This window comes from Acanthaster planci, linkage group LG03, assembly GCF_054643075.1.
Source record: "Acanthaster planci isolate LZ-2023a linkage group LG03, COTS_SCS, whole genome shotgun sequence".
Classification (NCBI taxonomy): Eukaryota; Metazoa; Echinodermata; class Asteroidea; order Valvatida; family Acanthasteridae; genus Acanthaster; species Acanthaster planci.
This window is the reverse complement of record NC_141779.1, coordinates 25,538,009-25,551,562: the sequence shown is the minus strand read 5'-3', so window position 1 is coordinate 25,551,562 and position 13,554 is coordinate 25,538,009. Positions and strand designations below refer to the sequence as shown.

The window sequence follows — 13,554 nt, the reverse complement described above, 5'->3', positions numbered from 1 at the left end:
CCGGAGAGCGAGTGTGGACTGGAAACTAAATGCACTTAGAGACTGGGCCAAGCCGGGACTCGAACCCGGGCCTCATTGGCGCAAAGCGAGGAAAGAACCGCGACGCTAACCCACTCCCCCTGTGCCAGACTGGAGTGGAGAGCTGGGTTATAAAGGTATCCCGGAGGCGGTGGAGCGGAAACGGGATTCGCCGGTAGTATAACCAATTAACAAACTTGCTGCGCATGCACTGAAGCATGAAGGTGTTGGACCCTGTGGTGGCACGGGGATGCAGAATTGGCAGGAAACCTTGGGTTCGAGTCCTAGCGCCTCGGTGAGGGGGCTTGGAGAGGCTGATGCGTTAGTGGTGATAACAGTTCAGTTATGGAGGGCGGTCTTGACAATCTTGGTGCAGGTTGATCTGGTCGCAGATCTCAAGGGTTCTGCAGACGAGGGTGCGGTTAACCACGGGTTGACTGGGTCTTGATGGCTGTGGTGGAAGGATCTCTGGTGCAGGTACCGATCGGTGTGGGTGGGTTTGCGGTGTACATGGTGGTACGTGGTTGAGGGTGTCGTCTGGGTTCCTGGATAGGTGGAATGGGGGGCGATGGAAGGATCTGCGGTGGAGGTATCGGTCAATGCACGGTGGGTGAGTTTGCGATGGTTTTTCATGGAAGGACAGCTCGCCGCCCTTTTCTTGTTTCACGGTGAACTTGATGGGGGTGGTGCTTTTCTTTGAGGTAATCCAGGAACTCCTAAAGGGTGTCTTGACGGCATGGCCAGATGACGAACAGCTGCACTATAAAAAGGCAATTATTTAACCAACTTTTTTGCGCAACGTTGTGCAGATAGTCAATCCCATCAACAACTGACCAACATGTAGATCTTATTAGGCACAACAGTTTCCCTAAATTTTGGTAAAATGTAGCTCTTCCGACATTTTGGGTAAAGTTGATAACCCAATAGTTTGGCAAACGAATTTAAACTTTTGATTGGCCAGTCATTATTTCCATTTGCCGTTGATAAGCACAATTTTTAATCTACTATTGGTTCATAGTCCTATTTTGATCACTCGTTTGGTAATGGATGGCCACATTAACCAAGTATTGGGAATATTTTACGCAAATTTATTTTTTTTATTATCCCAACTCTTATCCAGTTTGTTTTTAAATAATTGCCAATTTCTGGTCATAGATTATTGCCAAACTATTGAACAACCTCAATATTCATTGTTGGGCAAAATAAATAACAGATCATACAAAAATCACTAGAATTTAAAACTATAACATCACTCATTTAGTTCATTACAAAAATAAATTTTCACATGATCTGTATGTTAACACTGTAATTACACTGTGAACTTCTTATGTGAACCAGCTTGATGTCTAGATGTCTTGATGTCCAGCAGGGTGTCTAGATAAACCAAAATGGGGGTTGCAATTAAAGTAGGTTTGAAATTAGGTTGAACACAACTGAAAACCTCTCTACAGTAATTGTGTAGGGCCTATATTGTTTTTTTTCTGTAACTTGTTAAAATTCCACTGGGAACATTGAACCACATTATATATCTTTACAACTGTGGAAAATTTTAGGAATTAGAGAATTGGAACACCACATAGATTCCAAAGTAAAAGTTATCTTTGCTTCCCACAGGTCTTGTATACTATATACACTGGTTTGAAACAATTTTCAGCACAGATTTGGGCCAGTTGTATCGGACTTTCTGAATGACAGGCATATCCTTAGTGTCCTATAGTGCCGTAGAATCCTTGTTTGGCCCCTGTCCGAAAAAAACACACGCCTGGGGAACATGCCAATGTCCTTCGTCGATTGTGATACTTGCAATCAAAATCGTTGTACGATTTGTAGTATTCATCAGCTGCTTCAAGGAAGGAAAACGGTGACAGTACTTGTTTCTCTAGGATGACGAAAATAGTGGTTAGTTGAAGTCTGCTGTCGCTTTACAATTCGCTGTAGACGATCGTGGGTATCCAAACATCTCGGGGCGTTGATGATATCCAGCAAAAAAAGAAGAAGAAAAGAAAAAAAAACTAGTGTTAACATTAAAAAATTACAAACTTGCACATAGGCCTACATACAACGGGACCCAAGGCCCAGCCAGAATGTGCATTATTATAACATAACTGTTTGTAGGAGTGGTCAACGGTAGAGTTCATGAATTCGGTCACTGATCAGCATAAGAAGTTGCATTTTTACACAGTACTATTATGCACAGCCCTGGAGAGGCGCAACGTGACCCCTAAATTAATCTTTATTTACGACTTGTTTATGAAACAAACTTACTCTAAACTGGTCTACAGCACTTACTTCCTACAACTGTAAACGTTTTGTTACGTGCGACTAATTCAAAAGGACCAAAATGAAGTAGGGCACGACAGAGATGAACATGCAACAGAGAAAAGGAAACCAGAAACTACATTTTCTGAAATTTATTCAGTTTACATACCAAAAATAGTAATAATTAAAGGAATTTAAATCTAGGTTACTATTTGTGTTTAAAATTAAATAATTACTTATAGGTTGTTGTTGAGGACTTGATTGGGTGCGTGCTGTCAAGTTGACTATTAGTATTCTATTGCGGAAGGACAACTCGGGCACAGCTGGCTGAAGCACTGGCTGGTGCACCCGATTGGTCTGATCCAGGTCACCTGGGGTGAGCCTCAGAACCGGTCTGGTCCTAGGCCATCTAGGAAGAGCCTCAGAACCGGTCTGGTCCTAGGCCATCTAGGAAGAGCCGCAAAACCAGTTGGTTTGGGCCATCAACTTGAAGGAGAGAGAGAACAGCGGAGACTCACTGTCTCTACATGCAATGCATGTGGCAAGCCATCAACTTGAAGGAGAAGAGTACAGCGGTGACTTACTGTATCTCCTGGCAGTGTATAACTGGAGGACCAATTGGACATTGACTGGAGTGATGAAGGTTGGCGACACCCATCAGTTGAAAAAAAGAACAGAGCCCCTGGCTGAACGGGTGCCTGTGGTGTGATGAGTGCACCCAAGCATGGTACAACCCACTTCTTAAATACATGTGCACCCAGAAAATAATAAAGGGGCCATTATAACCGGTCAGCCCACTGGGCAACATCTTAACAAAAGAATACTGGGTACAAAACACAATACACAGGGTCTGCTGCAGAACAGTTTACACTTAAAATACCACAAATGTCTAAAGAAATAATTAAATTAAAAACAGCAGGCGAATTATAAAGGAGGAAATGTCCCATCTGTAATATTTTTTTCATAAATCTCACATGAAAAGACATTTTTCAGCTAAAACTGCCCTATCCTGCACTCAAGACTCATGCTGAATGTTTTAAGTTGTTGAATTAAATTTGCACAGCTCCCAGTGTTGAGACTAAGTATCACGCACATTTTCCCAACTGTGAGTCACTCATGAGATTTTTACCCACAAAATAAGCACAATTCATTTATGCCCATTTAATGGGCTTCAATGTACCCAATTTTAATGACATTTGTACTTCTCAATTTTGGTCACTCTAAAACTTTACCCAACGTACAAAAGCACCCACAAAACGGGCAAAAATCTACCAATAGTTGTAAGACTTAGTTCGCCCAGTAACTCCAGTGCCCATTATTTTTACAGTGTGGGTCATGGGATGACTTCGGGGCGATGGAGCATTAAATACGAGACACAATTCCAAATAGGAATTCTATCTATTTAGTCAAAATTACTCCTAAGCCGGGAACAAATTCCCGGGGCAAGCTTGATTCACGGGATTACAGCTTCTCCAAACTCTTCTTGATAATCAAAATTTCGAATATTCCACAGAGCAATTCAACAGATTAAGCGCAACCATGAGAATAGCAATTAACCTTGCGACTTGCGAAAAATACAAAAGCTGTGGTATAGATAATGCCAGTAAGACAACATTCAACTTTCCAGACTGATTTCAAGAAATGCACCTACTTCAAATCAGAACTACTGCATGTCTTTTGCCCAAAGATTTGCAGCGAAGACTTTCTTTGGGACTACGTCTTCTTCTGATTCTCTCAGAACGTCATTTTACCAAGAGGTATCTGGTTAGATAAGTATGAAATTCTCTTCTGCAGTGCTAAGAACTATTTAGGCTATAATTCGCCAAAATACATGACAAATCACCGTGGTTGTTGATGAAAAAGTTAATTTTGAAGAACTGTATAGAGTAGGCTAAAGTTAAACACGCATGTATCATGCATTAAGAGTTGCAGAGAGTTACTACAGATTTTCAGAAAATATTTACGAAAATTAGCGGTCATGATATCTGCCATGGCATTCCAACACTGCAGGGGCCCTTTTTCCAAACTCACCTGAAAAGTGGAAAAATTCCCGCGGAAATTCAACGTAAACATAAGACTAAGAGGGCGCTTGCACAATCCCGCATTTTTAACCCTTGACCGTGCTCGCATTTTCCATGTCTCACGGAAATCAATCTGACATGTCCGGTACTTGGATAAGACTGGGTGCTTTGCACAGGATGGTACGAAGACCTGTGTGGTTTCCGTGTCATGGCGCCATTTTGTAGGCGGAATATTGTTCCCTTATCCGCGCTCTCATAAAGATTTTGGCCTGCCCATGCCGATTAGGTTGAACATCATTCAGCATCGACTGAAAAATCCCCGTAAGTATTTATTGTTTAATGATTCACTCTGTTATTTTCAAATTCGTTATAGAAATTTTAAAGGCGTAGGGTCTATTTAAGTTCTTAAAAGGGCAACTTCGATTAATGTCAAGCAAGCTCGGACTACAAAGTGCATGTAGGCCTACACGTACGTACACGTATGTCATTAAGTTGAGTATGAACAGTACGCTGGCCTGGGGTACCGGGTGCGCGCAGCGTGACTTGAGCTTGATGCAAACCAAACCACGGTCGCTTGTTGTGGTGGCCGAAATCCTTGACAATTTCATCTATACTATGCCTATACACAAAATTATTTGAGAAAAATTGAAGTAGGCCTACGGCCTTTTGATTTTTAAGTGATTCGCCCCTAACACTTTGTGTTTGACATTGATGACGAGACTATAAGCTGAAAGTATAGGGGAGAGGAGTGCAAGAATGTTCGCGTTTAATGTCTTTTGTATACACAATCACTGAGTATATAATTATGCTCCCGGAAATTCAACTGTCTGATAAAGTAGCATGGTGTACGTACACTTGATGCAGGTACATGTACATGGAGGCCTAACTCGAAATGCAGAAAGGACCAATCAGTACTTTTGAACGATTTCGGCAAGAAGCAAAAAACCACGTAGGCCTACTGGTAAAGCTTTATAGGCCTAAGTGAAGCATTGATTTTTTGTATATCATCCCAGCTTTTGGTTTAAATAATGGATTTCAATATAATCCTGCTGAGAAAAGGTAGCAAAAGACGAACGTCCCTGATTCATACCGGTAGATGTAGGCCTACTGTAATTCCAAAGGAGAATATTTCGTCCTACTTTAATTCCATAGGAGAACATTTCGTTTTCATTCTAGATTCCATTTTTCGTTTGTTCGAGAGCAGTTTCATTTGCAAAACTTCTGCAGAGACAAGTTGTTTATTATAAGGATATTTTAGTCAGCGTTCAAATTTGTCGGCCAGAATTTTGAGGCGATTGTCGTGATGGACTATACAGGCCCGTTGCCTGACCAGAGACGGGGGGGGGTCTCAAACCCAAAAGTGGAACTTTGGCACTGTGAACACATATTTTTTATACAAAGGCCTATCTTAATGTGCTTTGGAACAAAACATCAACAAGTTCCATGTTTGTCGCGAACCGAAGGAAGCATGTTAGACTTGCATAGGCCCCCTACTTCAGTTTTTAATATTCACGGCGTATTATAAATTGGCCTGGTATATGAATTTGCTCTTCACTCAGCACCTAATTGAATTGGGTGCTGGTTGACGAGTGAATGATATGAACATAATTATTAAAAAAATCTCAGAAAATCCCACAAAAAATTTCAGAAGTTCTAAAAAGTCATAAATTCTAGTAAATCATTATTACCTCCACTCACCTAACTAAAAATGGTAAAAAAATATTTTGAAGCGCATTTTATTTTGCACTTAAGAAAAAAATGGGAAAATTGGACCAAAATAGGCCTAATATGTCATCGGAACTTTGTAGTGGTTATATAAAATCGACTTTTATGAATCAGAATATTGGAATTTTATTAAATTTCACCTTTTGTGATATTGAGATAAAATCTTGCTTCATACACAAACGTTCGAAGCGAAAATTCGAAGTGCCCATAGGGTCTGCGCCACTCTCCGGAGCGCATTCTTCAATTTGTAACGTAAATCAGCCCGGGAACCAGTGTTTTCATTAAACCTAAACTTTCTCGAGTCCTCGAAATTATTTTAGTGTCCATGCTGGGGGGTCATGCAGCAATTCTTTTGACCAGTAAAATGATAAACAACATGGATTACACAACCATAAAAGACAACAACGAACAGACGTACCACACAATTTGTGAGGTGTGAACGGTACTTACAGGGCATTTAAAAAGTCTATTCAGCCTTTCTCGACTGGTTTCCTTCATTTAGAACACGTGAGTAGAGCCTATGTAAACGGTAACCAATGAAAACATGACTCCCCGCGCCCGGAACGCTGCGCCGCTGGTACGGGTGGCTGGCCAGCCGCGATGCGCGTCGGCGGTCTGGGTTCGGCAGCTGCAGGCATGGCGCGGCGTTTAGTGACTGATTTCATTCTTTAAATGTTGCCGTATAAACCGCCCGCAGTTAATTATAAACCACAGAGACATTGTCCGCGTGAGAATCAATGTATAAACTGCGGCTTATATTCCGAAATTACGGTATATTAAAATTATATTATATATATATATAAAAAACACCAACGAGCGGAACTCGGAAGCGAGGGGGGGTTCGTTCGTACCCCCGACCCCCCAAGCTTACGGGCCTGCGATAAGTTTTAGATTGAGGTTTAGTTTGGTATAGAATGGGATCAGTGGGCACAAAATGGTATAATTTTACCTTTGAATGCATTAGAGAAAAATTGTCGAATTAAAAAGAGGGAATGTTTCCAGAATAATCTAAATATATACCTGTTGAACGAGACGCTAGCCAGAAAATATTCACGGTGGTTCCTCAGTTTCCCCAAAGAATAGAGTTTTGCGGTATATAATTTCCCAATACCTGTAGCCTACAACAAAGTTGATAAAGAGCTCACAGAAGTCGGATGGTTTACGACGTCTTGTCTTTCTGGCTGGATCTTGTAATTTCCCTTCTCTTAAGATTCCAAATAGTTTCCATTTTCCCCAAGACATTTTTGGGAAAAAAAATCATTTGAAAAATGTCCCCACACCAATTTCCTGTTTATTTTTGCGTCATGTAGGTCAGTGGGTTCAATGCAGCGGATCTGTGTTTCGCATCTTTGAATGGAGAAACACGGTTTTTACACGTGACCTGCGCATTTTGCGCACGATGTGTGAAAGACCAAGCTTGTTTGACCAGTTATTAATAACATCATCATAATGTGGGCAATCCACTTAAACCGTGAAGTATAAATGGATATGCACGTCATATGAAGCAAGATACGGGACGGAGAGCCCCCCCAACACCTTTGTATTGGTCATTGTTTGATCGGAATCTCGGGAATTCTTTTCAGACATTTAGGGGTGTGTGTTAGGTAACAATAGGCTAGAGTGTCTATATGGGATTGGACATCGGGAGGGGTGGCCCCTCCGTCCCATATCTCAATCGCTGGGTATAGTGTCTGTAGTGAAATTAGCTTGACGGGGGGGGGGGTAACCTGTGATGCATTAGCGTGCCACCCAGGGGGGATAGATTAGCGTCAGTCGTTTCATTCTAATGAAACTGGAAATAAACTTCAGCCTGATGAGCCTAATGATTCACTAACAGACTTGTGAGTTTTTTTATAATGCTTGCATGCATTTTTCAATATGAAGCCTGGGAATGGACAGGTTGGAATTTTTTTACGGTCGGCTATTTCGTTCGCACGAGTTAGCAATTTGTGCGCACGAATTACCAACTTGTTTGCTCGAACTACTACAGAATCGTGCGCACGAATTACTGAAGTACTTCGTGGGAATGAATAAGCAAAGCATTGCAGTCTTTCGTGCCAACGACATTTTAGTTCGTATCGGAACGAATTAGCACTTCGAGCGAATGAAATAGAAACGTAAACAAGTAAACTAGGACAACGAAAACAAAAGCAAGCAACGAATTCCACCCTGTCTCCTCGTGAACTTCATAATGTGCAGTAATACCACAGGCATAGTATACAAATATGGACTGCTTTGAGTGGTATAGTAAAACTAACCTCCCTCGATGATCCAAGGAGCATTCTGTTTTCCCTCGGCAAATAGTTTTACTTTACCGCGAGATAAAGCAGTCAATATTTGTTTCATAATACCTCCCCACAGATTCTGCAAAAGCTAAAAATCATTAATGAAACACCAAACTGGTATTTACGTTCATCAAATTTAATTCAAGAATTCCAAGCGGAACAGCAAAGTTTGAATACTTTCATTAACCAATGTTGTTTGCTATGAGCCGAAATACCCATGCTTTCGTTGCTACGGATATAGTTCTTTGGTTGCTACGGGTATAGTTCTTTGGTTGCTACGGATATAGTTCTTTGGTTGCTACGGGTATAGTTCTTTGGTTGCTACGGATATAGTTCTTTGGTTGCTACGGGTATAGTTCTTTGGTTGCTACGGGTATAGTTCTTTTCAGAATGAGGCTGCATGGTATAGTCTTTTTGAAGCGGTGGTATAAAAATAGTAAAACTAACAAGAGTCACATGACACACTTTCGGCAATCAAGATACAAAATCTGTGGGTGAGGTGTTATAAAAACGCATAGACCCCAGTCTTGCGCGTATAACCGTGGTTTTGAAAAGTATGGGCAAACTATGAGCGAAGCGACGGATGGCAGCGCGTCCAGTGCGCATTATTTTACAATCGAAAAATTGGCTTTATAGAATTTCATGGCTGCAATTCTTCAACTGTGCGTATAAATTCCCTAAACCAAGGGGCCCTGACCGAGAGATGAATTTGCCCATAGTTTTGATTTTAACCTGTAGTTTTGAATACGACCTAGCTGTCTATGTGTTTATATGTCTGTGAGTAATATAAGGGCACCTGAGCAGGGTGTACATGTATAAGCTTGTGGAGGGCCTGAAGGTCGAATTCATCCTGAAAGGAGTTACAGCAGTTCTCAAGGAATGCCAGAATATTATATGTTATATGTATGTTGCTTTTCCTGTTAGGTTTCGTTGCAAGTCCTCAAGGGAATATCTTGGAGTGAAGGCGTGCTTACTGAAACAATCGACACACTGAAACAACTAGACAGAAGCCCAATAACTCTGTGGACACAAATCCATTTAATAGGTAGGGGGATTACTACTGGCCGTGTTGAAAATTAGAGAATTACAGATGAGTGAAGATTTTACGAGCACGGGTTTGAAAGACGTCATCATGAGTTTACAGGAGGAATGTCAGAAACTATCAGAAGTGAAGGAAGAACCTGAGGGTGAACAGATTGAAGACTATTTTGGAAAGTGTGCAGGGGACGCAGACGATGATGGAGAAGATGGATTTGATGATGATGACCTGGATTACGAGCCAGGCAGAGAATCCCGTAGAACTACAAGGTCAGTCAGAGCAATGCCTGGAAGAAAAGGAAAGAAACAACGTCGGTCATGGAACCTGACCTACTCACACGAACAAAGGGTCCGAATGGGTTATTATGGTGCTAAATGGGGCGTTAAAGCCATGAAGAAGAGATATCCGGGGGTTAAAGACAGTACGGCTAGGGATATGTGTAACTATGTACTGGCCCTCGTTAGGGATGGGATACTAACCCTTGACCTCCCACTTGAAAAGCAGGTCATCCCGCCAAAAATGAGAAACGGCTTTCCAGTTCAGTCTGTTATACAAATTAAAGAGAGTTCGTCGTTTGAGCCGAATTCTGAACCCGGATCAAATCAGGAGCCAGCTCAGAAGGGTGGAACAGATATCACTCCACCCACTTCAAAGAATTGGCTCGCAGGAATAGGCGGGAAAAATCAGCCATTTGGTAATATGTCCATGGAAACGACCGATAAAGCTCTCCAGCCTCCATCGACGAACCATGGCGATGGATCACCTTCTTCGACCTTGTCTTTTGAGGACAGAGTGAAGATAGGGTTCATGGCGGCATTAGAGGGATCCACTATCGCGGTGAAAAAGTGCGAGGAGTCAGATAGCAAGGTAAGAGAATGCCGCAATCTGGTCATCAGGTTAATTCAGTCCGGTAAACTTTCCCTCGATGTCCCGCTGGAGCAGCAGGAGATACCGACGGAGGACCCCGAGGAACCTGTCCCTCCTGAACCGGTCAGACGCGGTCGACCACCCAAGCATAGTTTTGGGAGATTCACTTTGCCACCAGAAGCCAAAACTTTCTTGATTAGCAGTCGAACGACCATGCAGAATAACCCGCCTCCCCTACAGCCAACACCGACTGAAAGCGAGAACCACAGCCAAAGAAACGTGCAGATGAACCCTTCTGAGGTCTCGCCCAGTCCTTGGAACGACCACGTCCAATTGCAACGGGGCAGTAAAGACATTTTTCTGGGCAGTGATTTGGCGTTTCGTCGATGGAGGAACAGACGAACCTCGCTGAAATTCCAAAGTGACGAGGCATTTGCAATGCACCTCATGGATGTACATGATGCCTTCTGTTCTGAACAATGTAGCGGCGGGGGCAGACATGAGCACCAACAAGGAACACAGGTAACTCGTCTATACCTATTAAACTAAAATTGGACTCAAGGTAAAAGTCCCGATGTCTAATTAATTTAAATTGCCCCCCCCATGTATGAAGGTATAAAGAAGGGCAGGGACCACAGTGAATGCACGTTGGACTGGCATTCCTTCACGGTAGAAAAATCATAATTGCTCATAAGAAGTCAGGGGACCGCCTCAGTTTGCGTTTGAAGAGAAATTTTATGGAAGTTTTATTTAAAAGCTTAAAAAATATGATCTTCTGAATCATTTACAGTATGTGGAGAAAACATAACCGATGATTCTGTCTTTAACCACAATATGCACTGCAAAATGTTCTCTTTCATTCGACTAATGTCTTGTCTATGTAACCCTTCAGTGATTGTAACCATTAACGAGTTAATACTGACGCCGTCTGGACTGACACATGCTGAATAACTGGAACTTTTTTTCTGAAAAGCGGCGCAAAGTTAATTTTGAGTGATTGTATTAAAACTGGGGCAAACAAGACGAACTTAAAATCGTCATCAAGCTAAGTATCCTCTTTTAAAAACCGTGTCTGTTGCAATTACTGCCAGGAATATTTTATGTTTAAAACAGGCAGTATTTGCTTGCGCTATTTTGGGGAAAGGGGACACACTGTGTATACGTCACTGGGTCGACGGCTCAAGATGGTTGACACTTGGCCTAGGCTTTAAAAGAAGACAATAAAAGTCAGTCATTGATAAAATGTACTCCAAATTGGACTGAGAAATATCTTTAAGGTGTCCGAAAAGACTCAAAGATCTTGAAAACCCTCATACTGAAATGTTTTGTTCTTCCAAAATTCTAAGCCCATCATGTCGTGTCATCAGCTGTGTAAATGCCTGCAGTTGTACTGACGTTTGGGAAATTATGGCTCCATATTGCAGAATAATTGACAATACAACATTTGTACTAACTCGATTTCAACACCATCATTTTGTGATTTGTTGTTCTGGGAATAATAAGAAAAATAAAGTAACCGCACAGGAAAGGGTTTTATTACATTTCTCCATCCTGATTTCCTTTTACTGCTATTTCTACCATAGGGTAAAAGGCTTACAGTTTCCCTGTCAGCTGCAGTGTTTTCATAACTGATAACTGGCTTGAAATTTTTGGGGTCAGTTGAAATTCTCTGTATTCCTTTGTTTTCTTACAGGTCAGTTAGAATCAGTCAGAATTCCTCTCCGGTAAGATTCCCGGCGCCCTGTGAAGATGTGCGTGAAAGATGAAGCAAGACTTGTTCGTAGTCCAAAGTCATAGACGAATGAAATGATATACAGTACATATTTTGTGTTCCTTTTAAATTTTCAAACAGAAATCTGCTGCGCGTCTCTCGATGATTGTCTGACAGCTTTCACTTTTTACACTATTTTTCGTTTCACATCCTCTATGGATAGGCCTGTGACCTCGTTAATCTTTGCACTTGCGTATCCATAATGTAAATTCAAGCAACTTTGTTAAGGCTGTTGATTCATTGTTTTGTTTGCTTTGTTTGGTTTAGGCGGAAACACTTTCGATTTAGAAATGTCATTTCGTAATTGGAAATGACACACATCCGTCTTTCAGCTCAGTTCGATGACTTGGAATTCACATTTCAGATTTTTGTCATCTTCGCTATTGGGTCGACAATTTTACACAACCAAAATGAAATTACAAATAAGAAGCAAAGTGCAGTTCAACACTTGATTAATCTTTAGTTTTACATTTTCCGTTTTGATTCTTACCACGCCCCCTACGTTTCATTCTGGCAGTCCACAAGTACTACTCTAAAACATTATTACCCGTTGTGATCAACTCGAAGTAGTGTTGATGATTTAAGAACATGTTTCTATTGCTACATGTTTCTTTTGTTTAGCTTACAAATACCTTTTCTGTTAATATGTAGAATAATCTAGAATATCAATGAAGCATGTGCGTTCTGGCGTATGAGAATTTCTCTTTTCAGATATGAAGTCTGCCTATTCATAATATACCATATGGATTTCTGTCAGAAGTAAACCACCAATTAATTTGTGGGTCAGATTATTATTATTATTTGTGTATTATTTTTTTGGATAAAAACTGCATGCAATATATAATTTGGGCAATTTGGAGCACCTTGTGTATATGGTAGATGGACGAAATTTAATGCAATGTCAGATCCACATTTTCGACCAATAAGATGGTTCAGTTTAGATGTAAAAGCTTGCAATTACATACCATGCAATTTCACAAATTGGAAAGAAAAATCGAGTGTTTGGGTATTCAAATTTGCAAATAGGAAAAAATTGTGAGATGCAAGCAAGACAATTAAAAAAGCAGTTGTCATCGATTTATTCTCCAGAATGTGATTGTTCCTTTATTACCAATTCGAAATAAATGCCTAAGAACTGTTTCATAAGATGTTGACATTGCTCTAATTATACTGTCCTAAATGCTAGACTCAAACGTAATTAACTGCAGAAGCTATTACAACAACATTTCAAATGTTCAACTCTGATGGAAGCGTTCTTTAGCAATAAATAAAACTCGGTGGAACTTGCAGATCATCTTGGAATTAATAAAAATATTATGCTGGATCCATCGTAGTAGCGTATGTAAGAGATCTAGATGATGAGAAATCGTGCCCAGCGGAGGGGTAAGATACTCAAAAACACGATGATTAGAGAGCTCTCATTTGCAAGAAATTATTGACTGCAATCGACTTCTGAACCTTGAATAGTTGAAGAAAAACATGAGGGAAAATATATCAGAAAAATTTGAAGTCTCCACCGGCACTATCGCAAGGGCATGCGCATTACGGAGTGCTGACGCTGAAACTTCT

General features: G+C 41.0%; 1 protein-coding gene across 1 annotated transcript; it reads left to right on the top strand.

Annotated features, from left to right (window-relative positions):
• The first annotated feature begins 4,404 nt into the window (after positions 1–4,404).
• On the top strand, positions 4,405–13,131 carry LOC110981060 (uncharacterized). The gene is made up of 3 exons (XM_022238247.2): positions 4,405–4,619; positions 9,233–10,736; positions 11,908–13,131. The coding sequence occupies exons 2-3, from the start codon at positions 9,399–9,401 to the stop codon at positions 11,914–11,916; spliced, it is 1,347 nt and encodes a 448-aa protein (XP_022093939.1). The 5' UTR covers positions 4,405–4,619; positions 9,233–9,398; the 3' UTR covers positions 11,917–13,131.
• The last annotated feature ends 423 nt before the right edge of the window (positions 13,132–13,554 follow it).